Raw genomic sequence first — 22,925 nt, 5'->3', positions numbered from 1 at the left:
TAGGACCTTCCAGGAGGGTGCTCAGTGCTCAGAATCTTGCTGGGAAAGGCTGGCACAAGGAATTCTGAAGTGTCCTGGGCAGGGCTCCCTCCTGCTCGTGTCTGGGGCTGGGTCAGCAGCTCACAGCAGGTGTGGCCCTGGCTAGAACGGGGCCTTTCTTGCAGAAAGAACTCAGAGGTGCAAGAGGTGCCCAGCTTTTCAGGGATAATTGCTGGTGCCTGACACACAGGACTGTGAAAGACCTGTCCATCCCCTCCTGAGGGAGGGAAACTCAGACTGCCAGGGAAGGAGAGCGAGGGTGTGGCGGGGCCCTGGCTGAGATGAGGCTCTCTGGCCATGTCTCAGACATTGTGTGTGGTGTGAAGGGTGTAACTTGCTTGTTTGGAGCAGATCCTCCTGTCTTCTTCTACCTTCTCTGCTTCTCTGCCTCCCTCGGAACATCGTCCCTCCTCCTCCCCGTTGCGTACTTGCCAAGTGTCCTGTTGTGAGGCAACAAATCCGCGTGGGTCAGTACCGGACGCTCACCCTTTCCCCATCACAATGACACAAAAGCCAAACAAAACAGGATTTTCAAGAGGCAAAAGGGCCTTTTTCAATGTGTTTGAGTTCTCCCTTTTTGGCCCATGAGGCTCCAGTGCTCACCTGCTCCGAGTAGTCGTTGCCATCCACGTCGTCGCTGTTGGAATGACCTCCCGGACTCTGTACATCTATTCCATGGCTCTCCAGGATTGCTGCTTCTTCGAAAAAAGCAAATGGATCCCTCATTTATCTGATGCATTGGAGTAGTTAAAGTAACTAGGTTTTTTCTCCCTTTTTCAGGAAGTTAGAATAACAAGGAACAGAGTTAGTTGTTAGCCCCTTCCTCTTCACTCTCCATTTTCTGGGAAGGCAGCACAGGTACAATCACTGGTTTGCCTGAAACCCTTCCCTGCCAACTACCAGGCTTGTGAGTAAAAACCCCTGTTTTCCAGCCAGTCCTAATAGAAATCAGTGTAATTTCTAAGGTACTGGAGTGGCAAAGGCATTCCCTGTAAATCTTCCCCTGTAGTTTGGACAGGCAGGACTTGAGAAGGTGGGGAGTGTCTGAAAATAGATGGGAGAAATTTCTGAAAGCACTTCAGGGATTTGAAAACACACAAATCCATCTTCCAGTAGGATCCATATATCTAAAGCTCCCTTTGGTTCTTTTTAATCTCTTTCCAAACCTCCTCCCCAAACACTAAACTCCACCCACCTTGGACTGAGTTTGCTTTATTGCCCCGATCCCTTTGAGAAGCAATTTTCACTTGCAGAAAAATAAATTTAGTTGAACTTCAGTAGTGTGTTAAATGATGTAAAAAGAGGGTTTTTTCTCATTCAGAAATAAGGCAAAATAGTGGAACATTTGAAATAATTAAAAATACTGGAAATGAGCAGGTATGGATGTCTGCTCACCTATGTGCTGCAAAAGTAATTCTGCATAATATCTAAGTAAGCGCAACAAATTTTTAATGAATGGCAGGAGTTTGTTGAACCCTGGCCACCGAGGTGATTTATTCTCCTTAGAATGTCTTATCCATATTAGAGGGTCTCCTTTTTACAAGTTTAGAGTCACTTTGGATTTCCTTCAGCTAAGAACCCACAGAGTTAACACTGAAGTGATTTCTGTTTTATCCTGATCATCAGCAAAAAATACAGCTTTTTTCCAGCCACTTGTCCCTGGGCAAATCCCTGGAAAGCTGTCAGGGCCAGAGGTATAACCAGGATAAACACCACGCTAAGTTTGTGAGCCTGCCAACATCTCTATCTCCCTTATTTACAATTTTCAGGTTTCATTTCAGATTTGAGTTTGGATACTCAAAGGAAGGAAATACAACTCTCCTTCCACCAACAAAATTCTCATTTTGCTTTTTAAAGCTGATCTTCCAGTAAAACTTTGTAACTGCATCACTTTTGCTGCACTGATAACAGAATTCTACACATTACACGTATTTTACCAAAAATCTGGAACAGCAGGAGACTCATTTTCATAATTCCTCCACGATTCTCCTGAGGCTGTCAGCACCTCTGGTGTTTTCACTAATTTATTCTTATGTAGTTGTGACCTCCCCTGAGCAAGTCCCAAGCCTTGCAGGCAGGCTCTGTGATACATTACCGATATTGGCTCTTCTCTTGATCTCCTTCCTCCTGTTGGCAAACCAGTTGTACACTTTGAGGGAGGTAACTCGCTCCAAATCCGATAACTTTTTTCCTACGAAAGCAACAGAGGGAAAAATAACAGCACAGTGTTGTTACCCACTGAGTTCCAGAGAAGCTGTGGCTGCCACATCCTTGGAAGTGTCCAAGGCCAGGTTGGATGGGGCTTGGAGCAACCTGGGATAGTGGAAGGTGTCCCTGTCCTGGGATTGGAACTAGATGAGCTGTGAGGTCCCTGCTCACCCAAACAACTCTGGGATTCTATGGGATAAACCCCTGAAACACAGAGAGCACTGGCAAGTCATTGTAACTGAGAAAGAAGTGAATCTCGTGTGGGTCCTGCGTCCAGGTGCTGTGGCACTAACTACCAAATATCTCCTTTCTTCTGTGATTTAAAAACCTGAAATACAGGAATTTCTTTGCAGCTTCAACCAACTCAATCCAGACCCATGGGAGAATGAAGGGCTGTGCTTTTCCAGTTTGAGCATTCACTTGAGATTCCAAAAACTGAAATTCCAGTCACAGCCCTGCAACAAACCCCATCCTTGGGGCTCCTTCTCTACACTCAGGATCTTTTGAGAGTACAAGGGTGGATGCTGGAAACCAGGTCACTGGATTTTTACACTTAAACCAGCAAAAAAATTCCCAAAAACCAGAAGGCAGCTATAGAAAATGATACCTTTTTCTGGTCATCAGTAAAAAGAGGGAAGACTGGAGGGATTCAGTTTTTCAAGGACATCCTGGAAACCTCTTCAGTTACCCTTGGCCCTATATAAAAAATTCCCCATATCTGCACCCTCAGACCTCTGCAGGCTACACAGGGATGAGCCCCCCCGCTTCTGACTCCTTCTCAAAGTTTATTTATTCAGCATACGAAACACCCATGTAATTGCAGCAATCTGCACACTTAAGTAAGTTAGGAGAGATGAGACAAGCGAAAGAAAGCAAACTCTGGAAACTGATAGCTTGGCTGCTGCCTAATGCTTTGCATCAGCACCACTGGCAATATTTTACTGCTCCCTGACACGGCCTTACAGCACTTTGTTCCAAGTTGCTCCACAAACCAGTGGCACAGCCTGGAATCAAATCCTCAGCTCTCTGGTCTCCTACCTGACAGATTTTCCACGGAAATTTTCAGCAGGTATTAGGGAAAAAGTACTTTGCCATGAGAGTGCTCAACATCGTGCAACAGGGGCCTGGAGGTGGGACAACCTCCGGTTTTGGAGATACTGAGAACTGAACAATCTTATCTAAGCTGGTCTTGCCTCACCAGATGATCTCCAGAGGTCACTTCCATTCTAAACTGGTCTGATCCTGTGTTATCCTGTGACAGTCCCAGCTCTCCAAAGCTCCCTGAAAGGATAATAAGGTGAGGATCCATCTTTTCTCCCTTGGAACACAGGACAGGATGAGAAGAAACAGCCTCAAGTTGCACCAGAGGAAGCTTAGGTTGGATACTGGGAACAATTTCTTCATGGAAAGGGCTGTCCAGCCCTGGCACAGCTGCCCAGGGCATTGCTGGAGTCCCCATCCCTGGAGAGATTTAAAATCCCTGTGGATGTGGCACCTGGGCACATTGGTCAGTGGTGGCCTTGGCAGCACTGGAGGAGTGACTGGACTCGATGATCCCAGAGGCTTTTCCATCCTAAATAATTTTGTGATTCCATGTGCATGACTCACGCCTTAGCTGCCTTCTCATTAATTTTTATTCTGGTTTTACAAAATCTAAATATATCCAAAACACAAGTTCTGAAGTCTATGTAAATGTTTGGTTAGCAAAACTAAGCAAAGGCAGGTGCATCCACTAACACTGAATATTCATGCTCTTCTCCCAAGTATAACTCCTCCAGAAACAGGGAAAATGCAACTTGTTGACTAAAAGACAAGGTCCTCCCTCCATTAACACTCAGGTTCTAATATGAGATCCCTGTCTGGAAGCTGTTGAAAAACACAAGTGCTGAGCTCCTTCCTCCTCCACGAATCTGCTTTATCAGTCAAAGGCTGATGACCTTGGAGGTCTTTTCCAACCCAAATGATTCTGTGATTTGGCAAACATCAGTCTGAGAACCCAAGATGCTGAAATCTTTGTTTTTGGGAAGGACTCCCCAGCAGCTCCTCACCTGGTTTTTGTATAACTGCATTACAGGCGTTGGCAATTTCTTCTCTCTTTGCCTCGTCAGGGTATTGATTCTCATTGAAGTAACTGCAAAAGGGGGAAAAAACAAAGTTTCTAAGAAATCAGAGCATGAAGGCTCCAAAGCAGCTCCACTAAAAGGTGTCAGCTGCTGATTTATGCATCACTCTTCCAGAGGTACCACGGACACAGTGAATTTTATGGATAAAGTAACACCAGCCTGCACTTAGGTCCACATTGAATGAAGGGACCTTCCCAAATTCCTCAGATAAATGAATATTACCTCAGCATTCAGAATATTGTACTAGGACACCCAAAAAAAGTAGGTAATTCCATGGATATCAGAGTGAAGACTGTCAAGTGAAGCATCATGTCTGAGACACCACAGGCCTTTGACTTTGTTTATTATCATTTATTTATTGTTTTTCCCCTGACATAACCCTAGCTGAGGTAGGAGGAGCTGTTTAACACTTATTTTGATCCCTGTTCATAAATATTTGTTAATATATACATATCCACACATACTTTCAATATCTACATTGTGCAAAACCCCACGAATACTGCAGAGACAGATATGGTGTGGAAATGTTAGGAAATTACACAGAATGATTTCTAGAGTCAGATTATTTTTTTAAAACCACAATTTAGAATTTTTCAATCTTCCTCAGAACGACACATTGAGTACAGCACGTTTCTAACAGTATTTTTTTCTGGAATAGTTGTGATTTTATTGTACTTTATATGCAGTAAACATCCTATAAAAGTTAAAACTGTCTCCTCTTTTACTTCATGGAACTGCTTTGCAAATTTTAATGAACTGATTTACATTCCACAGAGCTTATCAGATCTGCATTAAAACCAACAAAAAGTCCTGTTTACTTCAATGGACTCTGATAATCACACCACAAGCAGGGACTACCACTGTTTTTTCTGTAGATTATCCATCATATATAATCCTAGGATTTCTTTTATCAGCTTTGATCAGCAGCAGGTCCAGCTGTTGGACAGCTGCTCTGGATTTGAAAACCACATCTTTCCTTACCCGTAGATCATTTGGTAGTAGGAGATTCAGGCATATTGAGGCAATTATTGTTTTCCATGCTTTATTTCTCATCCAGTGGATTGGCCCCAGTTATGTTCTATGGAAATCTGGATTCTGTTCCATACAGAAACTGTATGGAACAGAACAGAAACAGAAACTTTGTTTCTGTCCAAACTTTGAACACTCAGGTTGAATTTTAGGTGCCACTACTTCATCCCACTGTTCACAAAGTCATTCCCAGTCATGGCTATGCCCACAAACAGGGTCCTATTTCAAAGTTGCTACTCAGTGAGTAAGAGAAATCACACATCAGCTCAGAGAGTTGCACCATTCATGTACTTCAAGGCCACTTGCTGGCTTGGAACCACGGGAACAGCTCAATCTTCTCTAAATGAAGGGCAGCCTCTGCCTTAAACTTTAGTTCAAGTGTTGGAAAAGTTGGGAGTTTGTCAGCCAACACTTCCACTATCAGAGTGAACTAATTGCTGGAATTAAGGGGATGGTGTAATGGAAGGAGTTCCCTGACACAGGACTGGTGTCTCTGCTCAGCCTGATGAGAATTTAGAATGAACATCAGGCCCTCTGGACATGGTATTTTTAAGTATATTCTCCCCTCTTCCATCTCTATCCCCTTTCTATGATTCCAGCCTTTGAAGTGATGCGTGTGTCTATCTCAACTTGCAAATTTCTGTTCAAAGGGGTCATGTTCTGTACTAAGATGCATTTTGGGCAATGGAGAGCTTGGAAAACAGAGCAGAAAACGCTTTTTCCAGTAGTTAGTGATGGAAGCAGAAGCTCAGGATCGCAGTTCAACAGCCCCATGGCAATATCTGAGCTCTCCCACCTACAGAGCGCTGCCCTATGCCCAGAGCCAAGAATCATTTCCTCTTTTAAGCACCCTGAGATAAAGGAACAGCTGAAAACTGCTGCTCTGTTATTTACATGAACACACTGCCTGCCCTGCAGTCCTAACCAGCAATCCAGGCCATCAGCACGTGTACAAAAATGAACATTTATGGAAGAAATTACAAAATACATAAAATTGTCAGTCAGGGTGTCCTTCAACTGCTCATTCTTGTTGATGCAAGAAACTGAGACACCAATTAATGCAACAAAGACAACACAAGAGCTACAAGTGACCCTTCTCTTGTCACCTAACTCAACACTGTCCCTTTAGGAAGCCACAGCCAGGCTTTTGCTGGCACAAACAAACAGCAAAAATATTTTCTACCAACAGCGAAACTTCAGCTCACGCTTACAATTCTCAGGAAATCTCCCTGTGATGGAGCAAACTTCCAGAACTGGCCATGAATGAGACACCGCTTCTAGCAAATGAGGAAGTTTTGTGTATTCCAGTCATTTCTGTGACTCAGAAAGTGCCGAACCAGCAATTCTTATCTCTAAACATTTCACAACTAAGTTACAAACAATTCATTTGCCTGACATATTTTTCATAATTCTGAAACATTTTCTTTAAATTCAAACACAAATTTCTGATCTTTTCATGTAAAATGCCTAAAAATTTCTACAAGAAAAGCGATTTTCACTTGAAAATCTGAAATTTTTCTCATCCTAAATCTCTGCTTTATGAAAAAGCATCAAAAATCTCAAGACCAAGCTGTCTTGGTCACAGTGACACTTTAGTGGGGATCACAAAGCCAAGTGCATACCAGCTGGAAGGGGAACTACTGGAGCAGTTAAAACTCTGTTTCTGCAGGTGACAGTAATTTTAGAACCTGCCTCTCCTTCCCCCTGCTGGATTACTCCTCATCCTCATTAATGATGTGACTTCTCCTTCCCCCACACATTCAACCATCCTATAAACTCGGCCGACCCTCAACCTGTGCTCCGCAAAACTGAATCTTCTCCTCATAACTGAATCCCAGGATGGTTTGGGTTGGAAGGGACCCTAAAAATCATCCCATTCCACCCCCTGCCATAGCCAGGGATACCTTCCACTATCCCAGGTTGCTCCAGCCTGGCCTTGGACACTGCCAGGGATCCAGGGGCAGCCACAGCTTCTCTGGGCACCCTGTGCTAGGGCCTCCCCACCCTCACAGGGAAGAATTTCTCCCCAAAACCCAACCTAAATCTACCTCCCTTCAGCTTAAGGCCATTACTGAGGCCATACTGTTCCTCTCCATGACCACATTGTGCTTTTAGGGTTTGAAGGAGTGCGAGCTGCTTTATCAAGAGCTCATACCCTGAAAGGAAAAGGTCTCACAGATCCAGATAACCCAAAATATCCAACCCTAATTGCTGATTTTCCCCCTCAGCCTCCCGATTCCCTGTACACTCTATGAACACATCACATTTCATTCCCATCCCATCAAGGTCCTTTGGGTGACATACCCTGACACAAAGCACAACATTTAAAACCTCCCACCATGTGGCACTTGGGGACATGGTTTAGTGGTGAACACGATGCTGGCTGATGGTTGAACTCGATGATCCTAAAGGTCTTTTTCACCCCTAATGATTTTAGGATTATGTGAATCTGTGACTTCTGGAAAATAGGTGAGAATGATTGAGTATTCTAGATAGGGAAGCCATGGGGAAAAAAATCCAAGACTTCATCACTGACTATTTTGTTTGCTCATGCAAAAGTTGTGAAAACACTGTGGGTTTTTTGGACTACAGTTCTTCTTGCAGTAAATTAATTATTCTGCCTCTAGTTCTGTTTCTTATCAGCCAGGTACACAGGGAAAGAATGCAGAATGTCTGAAATTCCCTTCACAGCCACAAACCTCAGCCTGTTCACAGTCTGAAAAGTTCCTGAAAGCTACAGATGAAAAATATGAAGCAATATGAACTTAAAAGGAAAGAAAAAAAGCAAAGGAGCAGGCACAAGTAACTCCTGCAAAGGCACACTGCTTTCTAGACAAAGGGCAGCTGTCAGCTGAATACCTTCTATGAAGAAACCAAATGATCTCTTTTGTAGAAAATGACAATGGAGGATTAAAATGAAAAGTGGCCAAATAATTTACATGAGATGAGAATCCATATGATGGTAAAGAATGTAGATATCCTTGAAGCCGTTTTATTTCAATAACACTGAAGGCTAGAAAAATTGCAGATTCAGAGAAACCCTCTTTCTTTCAGGGATAATGTGCTTAGGACAATGATGGAGAGGGAATCCATCTCAGCCCAGGGCTCTGTAAAGGAAGGAGAAGCCTCCCCCCGACTCTTTACCAAGGTGCCCCTCTCTGAATTCCTGCAATAGCTGCCAATCTTTCTTTTTTTTAACTTCTGTTCTCGAGGCTGAGATATCAGATGCATTAAGCAATGCCTCAGTAGAGTTCCTGATAATCCACAGTGGAAGTTTTGTTGCTTCCTATCAGCTTTGCAGCTGCCAGGGAAGTGTCTGAAACGACATCCGCGGAGCGGCGGAAGGACGGGCAGGGTTGGTGCTTTTCCAGAGGGCTGGATAAGCAACAAGATAAAGCCCCCCACAACTGATCAAAAATCCCCCAAGCTGGGGAAATTCTTAGTTTACAGCATGACCTAACGGTTAAAAGTTCCAAATGTGTCAGGGGTTCAAAGTGGAGAGGCTCAAATGTGCTGCAGGGTAACAATTCATGGTGCAGCTGCAGCAGAATCACTCTCAGGTGAGGTCACTCAGGAGTGGGGACACAGGGAACACACTCCTCACTCGAGGAGGGATAATTGACCTTGCAATTGATAAGAGACAAGAATACACAGATGGGTATTTACCGAAGAACAGCAGACGTGCTGCAAGCTCACTCCCTCACTTCTCGTCATGTTTGCATCCCCAGGTTGCCACCTCCATCCCTGTGGGAGCTTCACCTGCGAGTGAAGCATCCTGGCGCTCTTGTTGGGGCTCTAATTCCTCTGCTGGAGACCAAAGAGTCACACAATGGTTTGGGGTGCAAGGACCTTGAGGGCCATCTCATTCCACCCCCTGCCATGGGCAGCGACACCTTCCACTATCCCAGGTTGCTCCAGCCCCTGCCCAGCCTGGCCTTGGACACTTCCAGGAACAGGAAATTCATCTTCCCCGAAACTCCGGCTGCAGTCCAGCTTAACACAATTTAATCACAGACCAAAGGGAATGATCCCATCCTCTCCTTCACTCCCTTTTTGCAGGAATGTTTTGTGCCCGGCTGCCTCCCTGGTCCAGCTCCCCACACGTGCCAAGAGCAGCGGTTGTGCAGCCAAGGGAGGCGGGAGGACATGGCTGAAAAAGCAGCTGGGCTCAGCTCCTTCTACAGCAGCTCCCAAAGATCCTCTCCAAGGGATGCTGAAAGCAAAGCCAGAGCCACGGGCTCGGCCACCAGCCCAGGGATGGATGGAAAAGGAGAACTGCCCAGCTCCCATCCCTGTGGGTGAACAGCGGCCTGTGCTGTCCCCAGCGATGGAGCTCCCGCCAAACCCTCTGGTGTCTCAAAATACACGAGGTGAAAGCTGCTCATTTGGCTCTGATAAGATGCCTGTAATTTCAGCTCCCTATCTGGTGTCCCTCCCAAGAGCTCCTCTGCTTTCCACTGACAAGGTACAGAAAACACTCAAATGTAGTTACCTATTTATCTCTCATTAGTACATTTATCACCCCAGTATCACCCAGCAGCCAGAGGTCACTGTCCCAGTCTTTGTGGCTTTTAGCAGAACTATTATTCAGGTTGTCAAATCAATGGAAATATTTCTGAAGTTAGTCTGTCCTCTGTGCCTGAGATCTTATCTCGGCGTGGCATGAGACAGACTGTCAGAGAAGTGACATTCAGAGCATAATCTCATCAGAAAGTGTAATGACTGGTTTATTTCCCAGTAAATACTGGCCAAGAATATCACGAATGCCATTCTCAGCGAGGTCAGCAGATGACACCACCAGTTTTATCTACTGATATTTCTACAGATTCTCTAGTAACGACATGGGTGTCAACTAAACCCACAATATAAAGTCATTTTTTTTTCTGACAGCAAAATTAAAGCTCAAAGATATCCTCTCCGCAGATAAACTCTGATGGAGCTGAGAGCTCCTTCCCCCAGGACTACAAAACATAACCAGGCAAGGATGGGAAGCGCAGGTCTCTGGATGCCAGGAGATGAACTTCAATTGAGCATCAGCTCAACCAGATCTTCTAAGCAGCAAAACAAATCAAAGAAAAAAATCCCTAACCCGGAAAAACCACTGATAAACAGATAGCAACAGCTCCTGATGTTTTCCCCACACCACCATCATTTAGCCAATGGATTCCACAGGTCCATGGATTGAAGAAACCACTGCAGGACTGCAGCTTGACCTCTCTACAGCACTGACAAGAGGTCTCAGCAATTCTGGAATTAAGCCCAGATCTTCTGTCTGACCTGCTGAAATATCCAGTCCCAACATAAAAAATTGGGGGTTTTAGCCAATGCAGAATCTACCGTAACTTTAAATCGCCTCTGGAAAAAAAATCTGCAAAAATCCTGCAAAAAATTTTTTTAAAAGAAAATCTCTCTCATTCCCAACTCAAGCTTTCAGGCCCAGGGTATTGCCACATTCTGTCCAGGGACAGCACAATTCTTAAGGCTCTAAGAAATGTTTCATTCTTGGATTTCTTTTCATTGCAAGTGCAAATCTGGAGAGATCTCACCAGCACTAGATCACTCAGAGCACCAGACACAGAGAAACTGAAATTATTTCACACCTCAGCATGTGTTTGTGTACATAAATTCCAGAGCCATGTCAGTACACATTAAAAACCCTCACACAACAGAGCTGACTCTCAATTCTGGTTTTACAAATCGCTGTCTAAACTCCGAGAGAATCATTTTACTGATGTTTCTTAGCAGGAATCTCCTCTGCCACGCAGATTAAAATGCCAAAAATACACCTTGCACTGGAGTGGGTAAAGCTGGATGACCTTCAAAGCTAACAGAACAACGAGGTTTTTGTTCTTTAAACATCACTTTCTCAGGATTTTGACAGCGGTCTCCAGGACCACAATCCTATCAAGCTATTAATATTATCCTAAAATTTGTTTAGAAACAGAATTAATTGATAATAGCTCTGAAAGCCTCGTAGTTGCAAAAGATAATCTGTGCCTCCTAATCTTTAGCACCCTACTGTTGAGATAATTAACAATTAAAAAAAGAATAGTTAAGACATCTGAGGTGGCGATTTACTCTTCCTCGTAATTGGATTTGGTGATAAGAGCATTTTTGAAATTACACAACAGGCCTCTTCTGAATGGCAAGATCTGGAGTTTGCAGCAATGTGAAACACACAGGTACTTTCTGCTTAAGGCACCTTGAAGACACTGACAGCTGGAGTCTTGAATGTCCTTAAACTTATCCTTAAACCTACTGGCACCACCAGACTCCTGAAGTCAACAGAGTTCACTAAATTGTTTATAAAATAAAAGTGGACATTTTTGGAAGCCAGCAAGTAACCAACACATCAAGACATGATAAAGTGAGAATTGTCCTGCAATGTTTCCACAAGCGGTTGGTGTGAGCAAACAGCACCTTCAAAGCTCTTCCTAACAAGGCATCTAAGCATGAATAACAGGATCTCTTGTTCTCTTTTATTTACTTGAAATATTTCAATTGAGACCTCCACGCTGCAGGGATATTTATGTGCATTAAATCCGCTGGACTTCGCGAGCGATAAACAAAACCGTTCTGCAAACAACTGCGAAACAAACATCTCATCTTCATTTTCTAATGTGGTACAGGGCAGGAGTTATTTCAGTTCTATTTTGGATTATCTGGTCCTCACAAGCAAAGCCAAGGCAGGGTCAGCCCATGGGTGAAACATCTCCCAGGAGGGACGAGGCCCTGCAGGAATCAGCCCTGGCCCACCCACTGGGAAGGGCTGCGCTGCTGGTGGTGACCCACAATTCCAACCAGCCAAACTCCAATCAACACTGAGGGTATTAAGGACACCACTCACAAGACAACAGAGGATTCCAAGGCTTTATACAGCAACATAAATAATTAGCAAAACTTGGATTTTACATTATTCAATGTGGAACATCTTTCTCTGCTCTCTGGAAGAAAATATTCCACTCAACAGAGCCAGAGCTCGGTTTTCAGCTCATCTGGTTGGGTACTCCTAGAACAGCCTATCCCTGCCTCAAAACTGTGTTTTAGTGGGAAGTGCAGGCCTGGATGTGTGTAAATAATGCCAGTGTGAGCACCAAGGCCCTCAGGTTGTCCTCACTTTAGCCCCAGGAAGGTTTTAGTTCTTCTGGCTGGGAATATTGGAGCCTCTCTTTGTCCCAAGCCTCCAGGAGAGCAAAAATACCAATCATGAGATTTGGAACTGACAGCTCCCAACGTCACCACCAGCATTTTCCCTCAAAATCCCCAAGTTTTTGTTTTTGGTTTCCAGTCTCGGACTAGACTCGGCTCAGCTCAGCAGAGCCCCCACTGCTGCTGCATTTTCAGAAAATAAAAATTGATTCAACTAAATGAAAGGATCCTACAGGACTCCACAGACAAGGCCAATTCCTGCAGGATATCCAGCACCCGAAGTCAAGATGGAATCTGACTTTGGGTTCAATACATGTATTTTTCCTAACACCTGGTACCTCCAAGATCTGGGCCAGAACTGTTATCCCATCACCTGCTGTACAGCCAGGTAGCTGAAAAAGGTATTTAAATTTTTAATATCAATCTATTCTGCACCTTGCAACCTAAATACAACACAACAGATGGACAGAGGCAAAGAAAAATGAAAAATAATGAATGAACCCAGGCCAGCAGTGCCGTGGATTTAACTATTACAGTGCCAAGACCAACTTCAGGAGGTTCTTCATAGACAACACAGCAAAGAAGGAGATTTAAGGGAAGTTTTAAGCTATCAGGAAACTTTGGGATCCTTAAAGAATATTTCTCAAACCTGGCGGCAGCAACATCTTTTCCTGTATTTGCTAAGGATTGTTCAGCGACCATTCACCACCAACAGGGAGAGGAAATAGCTGAGTTTATTATCCAACTTTCTACAGTATTTTTTTTGCCTACAGGATTGTGAACAGTTATCTTGGAAATAATAAACTCCAAAGACTCAAAAGATTATTCCATTTACCAACACCCATCATGTTTCATATTTCAAGAGCGCTTTTTATACCCAAATCATCAACTCCTTTAAAAGTATTCTGAAATACTCTTTTTTCATCTTACTCTTTAATATTATTACAAGAATTTACAGAAGATGAACAACCAAGTTAAAAGATACAGAGCCAAGAAACCAGATCAAATCAATCCACAGCTCCTTATTTCAAGAGTTGTGCTCCCTACCCTGAGCCATGGGTTTTGCCATGTGTTTCCTCTTAAATGTCATTGTCACCCTCGCTCAGATCAGCCGAGTTTCCTGAGGACAATCCTTTTAGGAGGCATGACTTCAACAGTGAGTAGTAAAGCTCCAAAAACAACTGAGGACTTGTTGACCAGAAAAACTAATTATTCTTACCATTTCTGGACTTTGGTAAAGTATTTGATAAAGTGACAAATGGGAAATTATTCATGATTTTGGAAAAGACAAAGATGAGTATGAGATAGGGTAGAAAGGAAACAACTAAGAAGGGGCTGAAAAATTCAACTAATGGCTTGGAAGACAACAATGAGGGATAATCCTCAAGTATCATCTCTGGAGCATCTTAAAAACAAAAACAACTAATGATCCTGGCAGAAAGTCTGCACACAGTGATGAATCTGCTGAGGCCAAAGTCAGAAGCCACGTCACTACAGTGAACTGAAGTGCCATAAAAAGTAATAGAGAATCCTAAGGGCAAGAACTAAAAAGAAATTTAACGGTGCAGCACCCAAGGTCAGCCACCTTGGGAACAACAACTTCGCAGGCACAAAAAGATCATCAGCTGGGAAGATCAGGTTTTGTGAAGTCACTGTGACCAAAAGATACAATGCAACAAAAGCACCAAAAAGGCCAAGCCTGACCCAGCTGAGGATGCTGCTATTCCCAATCCAGAGAGAAAAGCATTATAAAAGGCACATCTTCTATGCTGTTGACAGAGCTCCTCACACACAGCAAAGTATTCAAAACAAATTAAAACTTACATGTGTTCCAAAGGAAAATCCAACAAATAAGAAAGGTCAGCTGTGCTATCCTGGATCACCAAAAAAAAAACCCCAAAAAGAATAAAAAAGGAATCTAGGATGTGGTAGTGAGTTCTGTGGCTAAAGCCCATATGGTTCTCTGACAGAACATTTTTTCAGGCTGTTTAAAGTGCTCCACAGTCTGACCAAGAGCCCATAAATACATGATGCAACAACTTAAGAGTCTGACTTCGGAATTTTCCTCCCTCACTTCTCCTCGTAATGACTCTGTTTATGACTTGTGTAAAGACCTCACATCTGTTACTCGATGGCAGAGAATTTCCTCTGGCTGAGGTAGGGTTGGACTCTGTTCAGAGCGGAGCTGCAGTGAGAGTCAGCAGGAATGCTCTGCACAGCTCTGGAAAGCGGGAAAGGGAGAATCCAACCGCGCTCTGCGCTGGATGGTGCTCCCAGATCCTCCTTGTTGATGGGAGCAGCAAGGCCAGAGGTGACAAGGTGCCAGCTTGGTTCTGAATTCCTCCTGAATGCTTTCCAGATCACTCAGGAAGTTAATTTTGTAATTCCCGTCAGTGGGTTTGTTCCAGGGGTAACATCACACACAGCCTGGGTGAATCCTGCTGTGAGGGGTAACTCTTCCCTCAGCTTGGATCTGTTCTGGACAGCCCAGTCATAAAATGCAGCCTGAACGTGCCAGGGGCCACTTCACATTTTGTGTGACAAGTTTGTCATGGCTTTCCCTGCCTCCTGAATCCATGTTAAAATAGCTGAGAAAATAACAATTTAGCTGATTAATACCAGCTTTTTGTTCCTAATTCCTTCTGTGTCCTTTAAACAGGACAGTCACAGGAAGAACAACACCATGAGGGACTGAGGAAAGTCAAGAAAGCTCTAAAGGAAAGAAATCACAGCACCAGACTTGTATTTTTACACTGTCCTTACAGCAGGCAGCATCTAGAGGTCTCAACATGATTGTAAAGAGCAGGAGGTTCTGTGCATGAACTCAGCACAAGCCCTTGACTCACTCAAGTTGTGCCCTAAAACAACTGGCACTAACAGTTACATTAAATAAAGTTCTGCAAGGTGAATTATTTATACAGGATACAAATAAAGCTGATGTTTTTGAAATTCACAGCAATTAACGCTCCCACGGCTGAACTTCATTTGTTATCTCTGCATTAAGCAAAGCATTGCACATGGAAAAGAACAAATTCCAACTCCTCACGTATGTGAGCGGGTCTAAATCAGTTGTAATTTTCAGGAAAGACTATTCCAAGAAGAGATACTCTCAATCAATACACAAAAGTGATCAGCAGAAAAACAGATGTTGGGCTCGAGGTCAGAGAACAACAGGGCTCGGATTCAGCTGCTTGTGTAAGGGAATATTCACCCTGGAAATATGGAAATCAGTTCTGCTTGGGTCCCCACTCACCTGCCCCAGGTCACTAAAAATTGAATGTAAGAATAGAAAAGGTCCAGAGAAGAGTGACAATTAATATCATTAGAGGCAAGGGAAGCCTTGGTGTCTGAGAAGAGATAAGAGAGCGACTGTTAAGTTCAGAGAGGAGATAAACGAGCAGCACATTGATAGCAGCACATACAGAGAATGATCCTGGATAAATGCAATGTTCTGCCTTATTCTTTCTCATGATACTCATGCCAAAAGGACCTTTGACTTTTTAAACACATTTTAGCATATAAAATGAAACTAGGTATAATTAGTTCTCCGGAAGTACCCTGAAGACCTTAGCAGGATTTAGAAGGAATTACATATTTATGTGAATAATAAGAATGCCCAGAGCTGCAATAGCAGGATTAAAAATACAGGATAGGAGATAAGAGCTGTTTTTTTCCACAGCCACATAGCTCCTGGCCAGGTGTGAACCAGGCACAGGATGGAGAGGACAGGTAGAAAGAATGATAAACACCATCACTATTATCACCTGGGATGAGATCCTGCTTCTCACCTTCACAAGAAAAGGGACAGAACACTGAGGATCTCAGCTGGGGCTGGAGAAATGCAGTAGAATACCTGGACTAGAGAAGAATTTCCATTCCTAAAATGTGGGTTTCCTGCACCAGCCAGAGCTGTTACAAATCAGACTGACAAAGTTGCTTTTTCTAAACGCTGATTTCAGTTATTCTGACCTTGGCAGATACAAGAATTTTATCTGAAATCTGCTGCAAGGAGCTGCCCCTCCCACAGATCATCTTTTTATTATTTTTAAAAAAGAGAAACAGAGAACACAAGGCACCTGAGCTCTCTAGAAAGCAAAATAACTCATGAGGTGCTGGATCCTTGAAGAAACCAGAGTCTGGTGAGGCTTTGGACAGACATCCTTGCATTCTGTTTTACTGCCTGCAATCTGCCAAACAACTGGGATTTTCTTACAGCTGATTAGAATAGGAAGCTTGTGTATTATGCATGTCTGAGAGGGAACAGAGCTTGATCTAATGCAAAATAAGGCAGATCCTGTGTGCCAAGCAGAAAATGGCTGCTCTTGCATTTTATGAAGACACAGAGCAATGACCCTGAGCCAAACCACTCGAACCTTCACACAACCAGATGATCTTGCCTGTGTCTGAATGGTAAAGTGAACTTTGCTGGGTGCCTTTGCAAAGTGCCTTTGCTCAGATCTCGAAGCATTTCAGGAGCACAAACAGCAAAGATCCTAAAAAAACCCGCTCCCTGCGTCTCAAAGGACTTAATGTAGTTGAACCTCCCCCTGGAAGTTGCTGACTAACAAACACCTTATGACAGGATTGAAAGAGCTGGAAAAAAATATAAAGAAATCACCTGATGTTTCCCTCTGCATTAAGATCAAGTATCTCAGAACCATCCTGACAGATTTCAGCTAATTTGCTCCTGAGAAATGTTCTGTAGCTCCTGTAGATAACCTGCTTAGTGCTGTGCCATTCCTGAAGTCAGGAAGTTTTTCCTAATGCCAATGTTCCTTGGTAACCCAAGAATTAGAGGCTTCTGGCACTTTTCCCTTGGCTTGACTCATCTCCCAGGCTGGTAGTGGATATTTTACAGATGAGAACAGCAAAGCCACCAAAAGGTTCAAGGACACCTGAGGGTCACAGGGACAGCAGAGATAATTCCCAGCCCTCCTCACTCCCAGCAAACCCAGGGAAGACGAGCAGCATTCCCGAGCCAACCCGTGGCCATCGTTATATTGATGAGAAGCTGCTGTTCTGTTTCTAACAATGTAGCAGCCTAATGGAAGAGGCCAAAGGACATTACTTCCTGCTCTGTTGTCAGCTTGGGAAGGGAGAAACGCAATGAATCCCAAACTTAAATCTCCTCCAAAGCCTTGCACAGGAAACTTAGATCCCCTATGGGGCCGGTATTAAGGTTCTGCTGGAAGACATAACTAAGAGTAATGGGATGAAATTAACTAAGAAAATTTCCTAACTGAATTTCAGGAGCTAATAGAGCTCTCGTTTTCCCCAGGGAAGCCGTGGAAGCCCCGGCACTCGGGAGAGCTGCAGTAAAAGCGCTTTCACAGTCGGAAGGATTTCTAATAAGGCACGTCAGGCCTCATCTCACTCGGGGCCAGGACCATGCCCAGGGCACCGCCTTGGGATCAGGGTGGGATGAGCCTCTTCCAGGAGGGGAAATGAGGCTGAACCTCCCAGCACCACGATGGGAATGCAGCAGTGACTGGTCTCAGCATGGAGATGACTTTCCTCAGCTTGGGTCCACTTCGAAGGGGGAACAAAACCAAAACTGGTCAAATCAGAGTTTGGCAGTGGTGGCACAGTAATTATGGAATTATGGAATGGCTTGAGTTGGAAGGGACCTTAAAGATCGTCTTGTTACAATTCTGACACCTTCACTATCCCAGGTTGCCTCAAACCCATCCAACCTGGCCTTGGACACTGCCAGGGATCCAGGGGCAGCCACAGCTTCTCTGGGAATTCCAGCCCAGCCCCTCACCATCCTCACAACCAGGAATTCCTTCCCAATATCCCATCTATCCCTGCCCTCTGGCTGTGGGAAGCCATTCCCTGTGTCCTGTCCCTCCATGCCTTGTCCCAAGTCCCTCTCCAATCCTCCTGGAGTCCCTTGAGGCACTGGAAGGGGCTCTAAGGTTTCCCTGGATCCTTCTACAGGTGAATACCCCCAGTTCTCTCAACCTTTCCTCATAGGAGAGGTGCTCCATCCCTCTAATCCTCATGGACCTAATGCATTCCTGTTCCTTGCAAAAATCACAGGATCCCTCTTCCACGATGCCACCACACCTGTCAGTACAACCAGGCCTGTAAAGAAACCAGGAACTCATCCAACTCAAACCAAACAAAATCAGAGCAAAACCAAGCACATCAAAACACTCCACGGAAATTTGTCATCTTTTTGTTAAATTTCCCTTCTTGGTGCTCCCAGCTGTGCATTCCCGTCCTTTGCCCCAGGACAGCCCTGGCACAGCCTCAGTGCACAGCAAGCTGAAGCAATTCAGGAAAATGCAGGGGGAAATAAAAAGGATTTACTTTTCCTGAAGCAGGCTGAACTGGCTGCTATTTCCATCAGACAAGAAACATCTCTGGCACAGCGCAGGGCGGCAGGAGCAGGGAAACTGAGGAGGAGGAATTGAGAAGGGTGGTGAGACAGAATAACACCTAAGGATGAGCTGGTGACAAACTTAATTCAGCTCAGCTACAGCATGAAACTGTACCCCCCTATCTTGGGAAATCTAAACCCATTCCTCTTCTGAATAAAGCCAAGCGAAACACCTGACTCTGTTTTGCCACCTATGAAATGGGGATGATGGGGATCTATATGATCTCAGTCTTATTTAATTTAAATGCACCTTTACGAAAGGAGCTTCAGAAGCACAGACAAGTGTTAAAATCAAAACCCAGAGCGATAAAATCAAACCAAATAACCCTCAACCAGAAAGCAAAGTCCCTGCTCCCTAGACAAACTGAAATACATTCAACTGCTGAATTATTCATTTTTGTTTGGGGCAGAATTTACAGTTATTTTAATTTAATCTTTGGATAAAGCATATACTTAAAAAACAACACTCAACTCCCCCCCCCAGTCTTTAATGGCACTCATGAAAAGTGCCTTAAAACGGGTATAAAGTCACTGATTCTGCTGCCAATCTTAGGGTTTTTTTTGCCTGAAAAAGAAGATAAACCTTTATTTCAACATATGATTAGAGGAGAAGCATACATCACTGGGGGGAAAAAAAATAATAATTAAAAAAATAAGACTGACAAGACAACCCAGCTTCATTTAAAAAAGAGAAAGCCCTAAGGGAATTTTCAATTTCATACTTCTAATGAGAGGGGTTGAAAAGAAGAAGCAAAGCAGAGGAAAGAAAAAAAAAACCCAACAAGATCTGTGGGACAAGACGTAACAAAAAAAGAACACGAAAGTGAACCAGAGAGAGGCTTTCAAGTTTAACCTCGGGTTTGCACAGAAAGGACTCTTGCAGCCTTAGCTCCGCTCCCAAAGGAGAGCAAAGCCACACAACAACATCGACACACTCAAACCTCAGCATATTCCATGAGCAGGAGGCTCCAGAAGAGAACAGGTCAAGGTTGGCATCAGTAGCACTGCAGTTGTCTGAACCACACCTAGTCTGCAGTTAAATATAGAACTTTACTTTCTGGAACTACTGCTCCTCTTAACCTTCAGAGCATAAATATGCAGGGAGATATCTACAAAAAAATAAAAAATAAAGGGATAAAGAGACCTGAATCTGTTGTCCAAAAAATCTAAGACCAGGGATTAATAAACTACCCTGGGAGGATTCCAAAAAAGCAGTAAAGGCTGGAGAATTGAATTACAGAAACCACAAGCAGCATCCTGGAAATCCAGTATAAACCAATTAGGTCCTTTAATATACATACCCTCTACTCAGACCCTTAGGTATATCAGACATTTCAGGATATGGCCCTAACTTTAATCTTCGCTCCATGAGGTTGGCACCAATATAATAATTAATTGAACTGCAATTATTTGTTGATTTAAATCTCTTAAAAAAAGAGAAACTACCCCTTCAACCCTCACCCTTCTCATTCAGTTCATGGACCAAATCCTGACCAGTGCTGTGAATTTTCAATTGGAGAGCCTGCTCCTAAACAGCAAATCCCTCTGATTCTTGCAACCACATTCAGATTCTTCCCTTGAAGTGCTCTCAGCTGGTTTGACGCATGGCCTTTCAGCAACTTCAGTTTTTACCAACTGAATCCGAGACAAAAGCAGCAGGCACAATTCAGTGATGGAGCAGGTCAACACCCTCTTCCTCACCCAAAAAATGTTTGTATTTCAGAGGGAAGGAGGAGTTTTGCAGAGATTCCCCTAAGGTCTGGATTCCACCCTCTTATCTTCAGGTATCAAACTAAACCACCAAAGTCAGTTCTAATTGCAGGAGGCAGCCGGAGAGGAAGGTGCACAGAGCCCTCCTCTGAGTGCATTAGTGGGATGGAATTGTCTCCTGGATCTGTTTCTCCTTCCTGGACAGGTATCAGCCCAAATGAACGAGCACTTTCCTGAGGTTCCCAGAGCAGCAGCTCAAAACCAGGTGCCTATATCCTTGTGTGCACCAACATCAGAGCCAGAAGCTGCAGGACACACACACACAGTGCTCTGAAAGTTGCCTTTCATTAGGGAAAACAGTCCATTAAACGGAGATGCCTCCACTCAGAGTCAAAACTTAATCCTGCAGAGGAAAATGCAAATTACCAAACAAATAGCACCAGCCCACAGGCAATGCCGAACACCATTTTAGCGGCCAAATGCTTATTCCTGACCCTGTGGCACCAGAGGAACCTGATCTGCTTGGGCCAAAGGGTCTGGTTACCTTCATCCTGCTGCTGTTATGAGTCATATCATGGACAAGCCTGGAAAACTCCAGTGACCTGGAAGCGAAATCAGTGATTTTTTTCCAAGGGCTCCCAGAGGAGCATTTTTCTCCCACTCTTTCAAAACTTGTCACATAAAACAGCTCATCCTTACAGCTCAACTAGGCCTATTAAAGCACAACAGTTAAACAACCATATTCCCAGCCTGCTTTATGGTGTAGTTTTATTGTCACACAACACTTTTACTGTTCTTGCCTCGAGTAGAACTCCTCAGCTTTGCTTCCCAGTACCACACACAAGGCTGTGAAACCCAGCACCCACAGTGACCTAGCCAAGAGCTTGGTAAATTCGTATTAAAAGCCAGGATTAAGGCAATGTGGCAGCAGCAGAATAAGCAGAAAACCCCAGCAGCAAAGCCCTTACAGAGCACAAGACACAGAGAACAAAACCAAGAACAACAAAGAAGAATAATTTAATGAAAAATTAGATCGAGTGATTATGTATCTGCATTCACAACTGGATGATTTCCAGTGTCAACAGCAACTTGATTCTTTCAATACCCAAATCTCACACCTTTCTAACAGATGTCCCAGCAGAGACTGGCTTGAGGACAGAGGTGGATGAGGAAAGGGTGGCTTGCTCAGCTCTCTCTCTGCTGTTTCCGCAGCAAAGGAGTCTGAGGCACAGTCAGGGTTCAAACAGCAAATAACAGAAGTTGTTACACTTTGGGCCAGACAGAAACCAAGAAGAAAAACACCCATGCCCAAAGAGCTCTAATTCTACTCCAAATAAGCATTTCACACACAGAGAGCTGATCAGGAGATGGTGCTGCCCTGAGGGCACACAGAGCTGTGGTGGTTCTGTCCTTCTGCACACACAATCAGGGCAGTCAGAGGAGCATTTCAAAGTGCTAAAGATCCTGTCCTGCCCCTTGTTCTGCCTCTGTGGCGAGGGACACCAGAGAAACACAGGCCCCAGCACTAGCAGATCACAGGACTTTGCATTAGTTGGGTCTAACAAAGCAGAGCAGATTTCAAACATTTACATTATTTGCTTTGGGGAAACATCCAGGCAAAGCCAAAAATATCAATGCAGTGACAGGCCAGAATAGGGAAACAAACACTCAAGTTACTGGTTCCAGTCCTGCAAAGACACAGAAGTGTGTCCAGCTTGGGCTCCTGAGGGAGCTCAGGATTTTGGTCTTAGCTCAGGCAAAAGATGCTTTTCTGCTCCTAATCAGCTCCCAAGACCCCCGTGCAAGCAAGAGGAAAGGGAAGCATTAAAGAAATGGTAAAAGCACATCCAACAGATCTGCTGGCCGAGGTCTCACTGGGGTTGCAGACCAGAGAGGAGTGTAGCACACGCAGCCATTCAGTCCTTCCATGGAAAGGAGGTTCCTCACGCTCTCAGAGCGGAGAAAACTCCTCCCAGCCATTTAGCCCTGGACAGAAACAGGCATTCATCCCTAAACTACATCCACCTTCTCCAGCCCTTTTCTCTTGTAGAACATTATCCACAAAAGAGACATTCCTGTAAGCAGAGAGAAAGGCAAAGCCTGCCCAGGCTCAGAGAGGAGAGCTGGGAGCTCTAATGATCACCTGCCACTCTGCATCTGGATTTGAAAGATCCACTTTGCTCTGTGCCGCTCCCAGCTCCTGTAAAAGGGTTCTAAGAGCCTTTTTGGACCAGGAATCTACTGCTTGTTAGGCAAAGTTCTGCATCCCAAACAATTACGGT

The 22,925-nt window shown here is 44.2% G+C and overlaps 1 protein-coding gene across 12 annotated transcripts in view; it reads right to left on the bottom strand.

Annotated features, from left to right (window-relative positions):
* The window catches only part of HMBOX1 (homeobox containing 1), a 102,985-nt gene that overhangs the window by 3,027 nt on the left and 77,033 nt on the right, over nt 1–22,925 (bottom strand). For 5 of the 12 annotated variants that reach the window (XM_042032768.1, XM_042032759.1, XM_042032757.1 and 2 more), the window contains 4 exons: nt 4,296–4,378; nt 2,135–2,230; nt 643–737; nt 378–479 (listed from right to left, as the gene is read on the bottom strand). In XM_042032768.1, the coding sequence (XP_041888702.1) occupies nt 378–479; nt 643–737; nt 2,135–2,230; nt 4,296–4,378 (376 nt within the window). The remainder of the gene's footprint in view (nt 1–377; nt 480–642; nt 738–2,134; nt 2,231–4,295; nt 4,379–22,925) is intronic. The other 7 variants (XM_042032763.1, XM_042032769.1, XM_042032760.1 and 4 more) reach the window with 5 other exon arrangements.

This window comes from Corvus kubaryi, unplaced genomic scaffold (assembly GCF_017639235.1).
Source record: "Corvus kubaryi isolate FWS band 111438036 unplaced genomic scaffold, C.kubaryi_AGA036_p1.0 37354, whole genome shotgun sequence".
Classification (NCBI taxonomy): Eukaryota; Metazoa; Chordata; class Aves; order Passeriformes; family Corvidae; genus Corvus; species Corvus kubaryi.
This window is presented reverse-complemented; position numbering and strand designations above follow the sequence as displayed.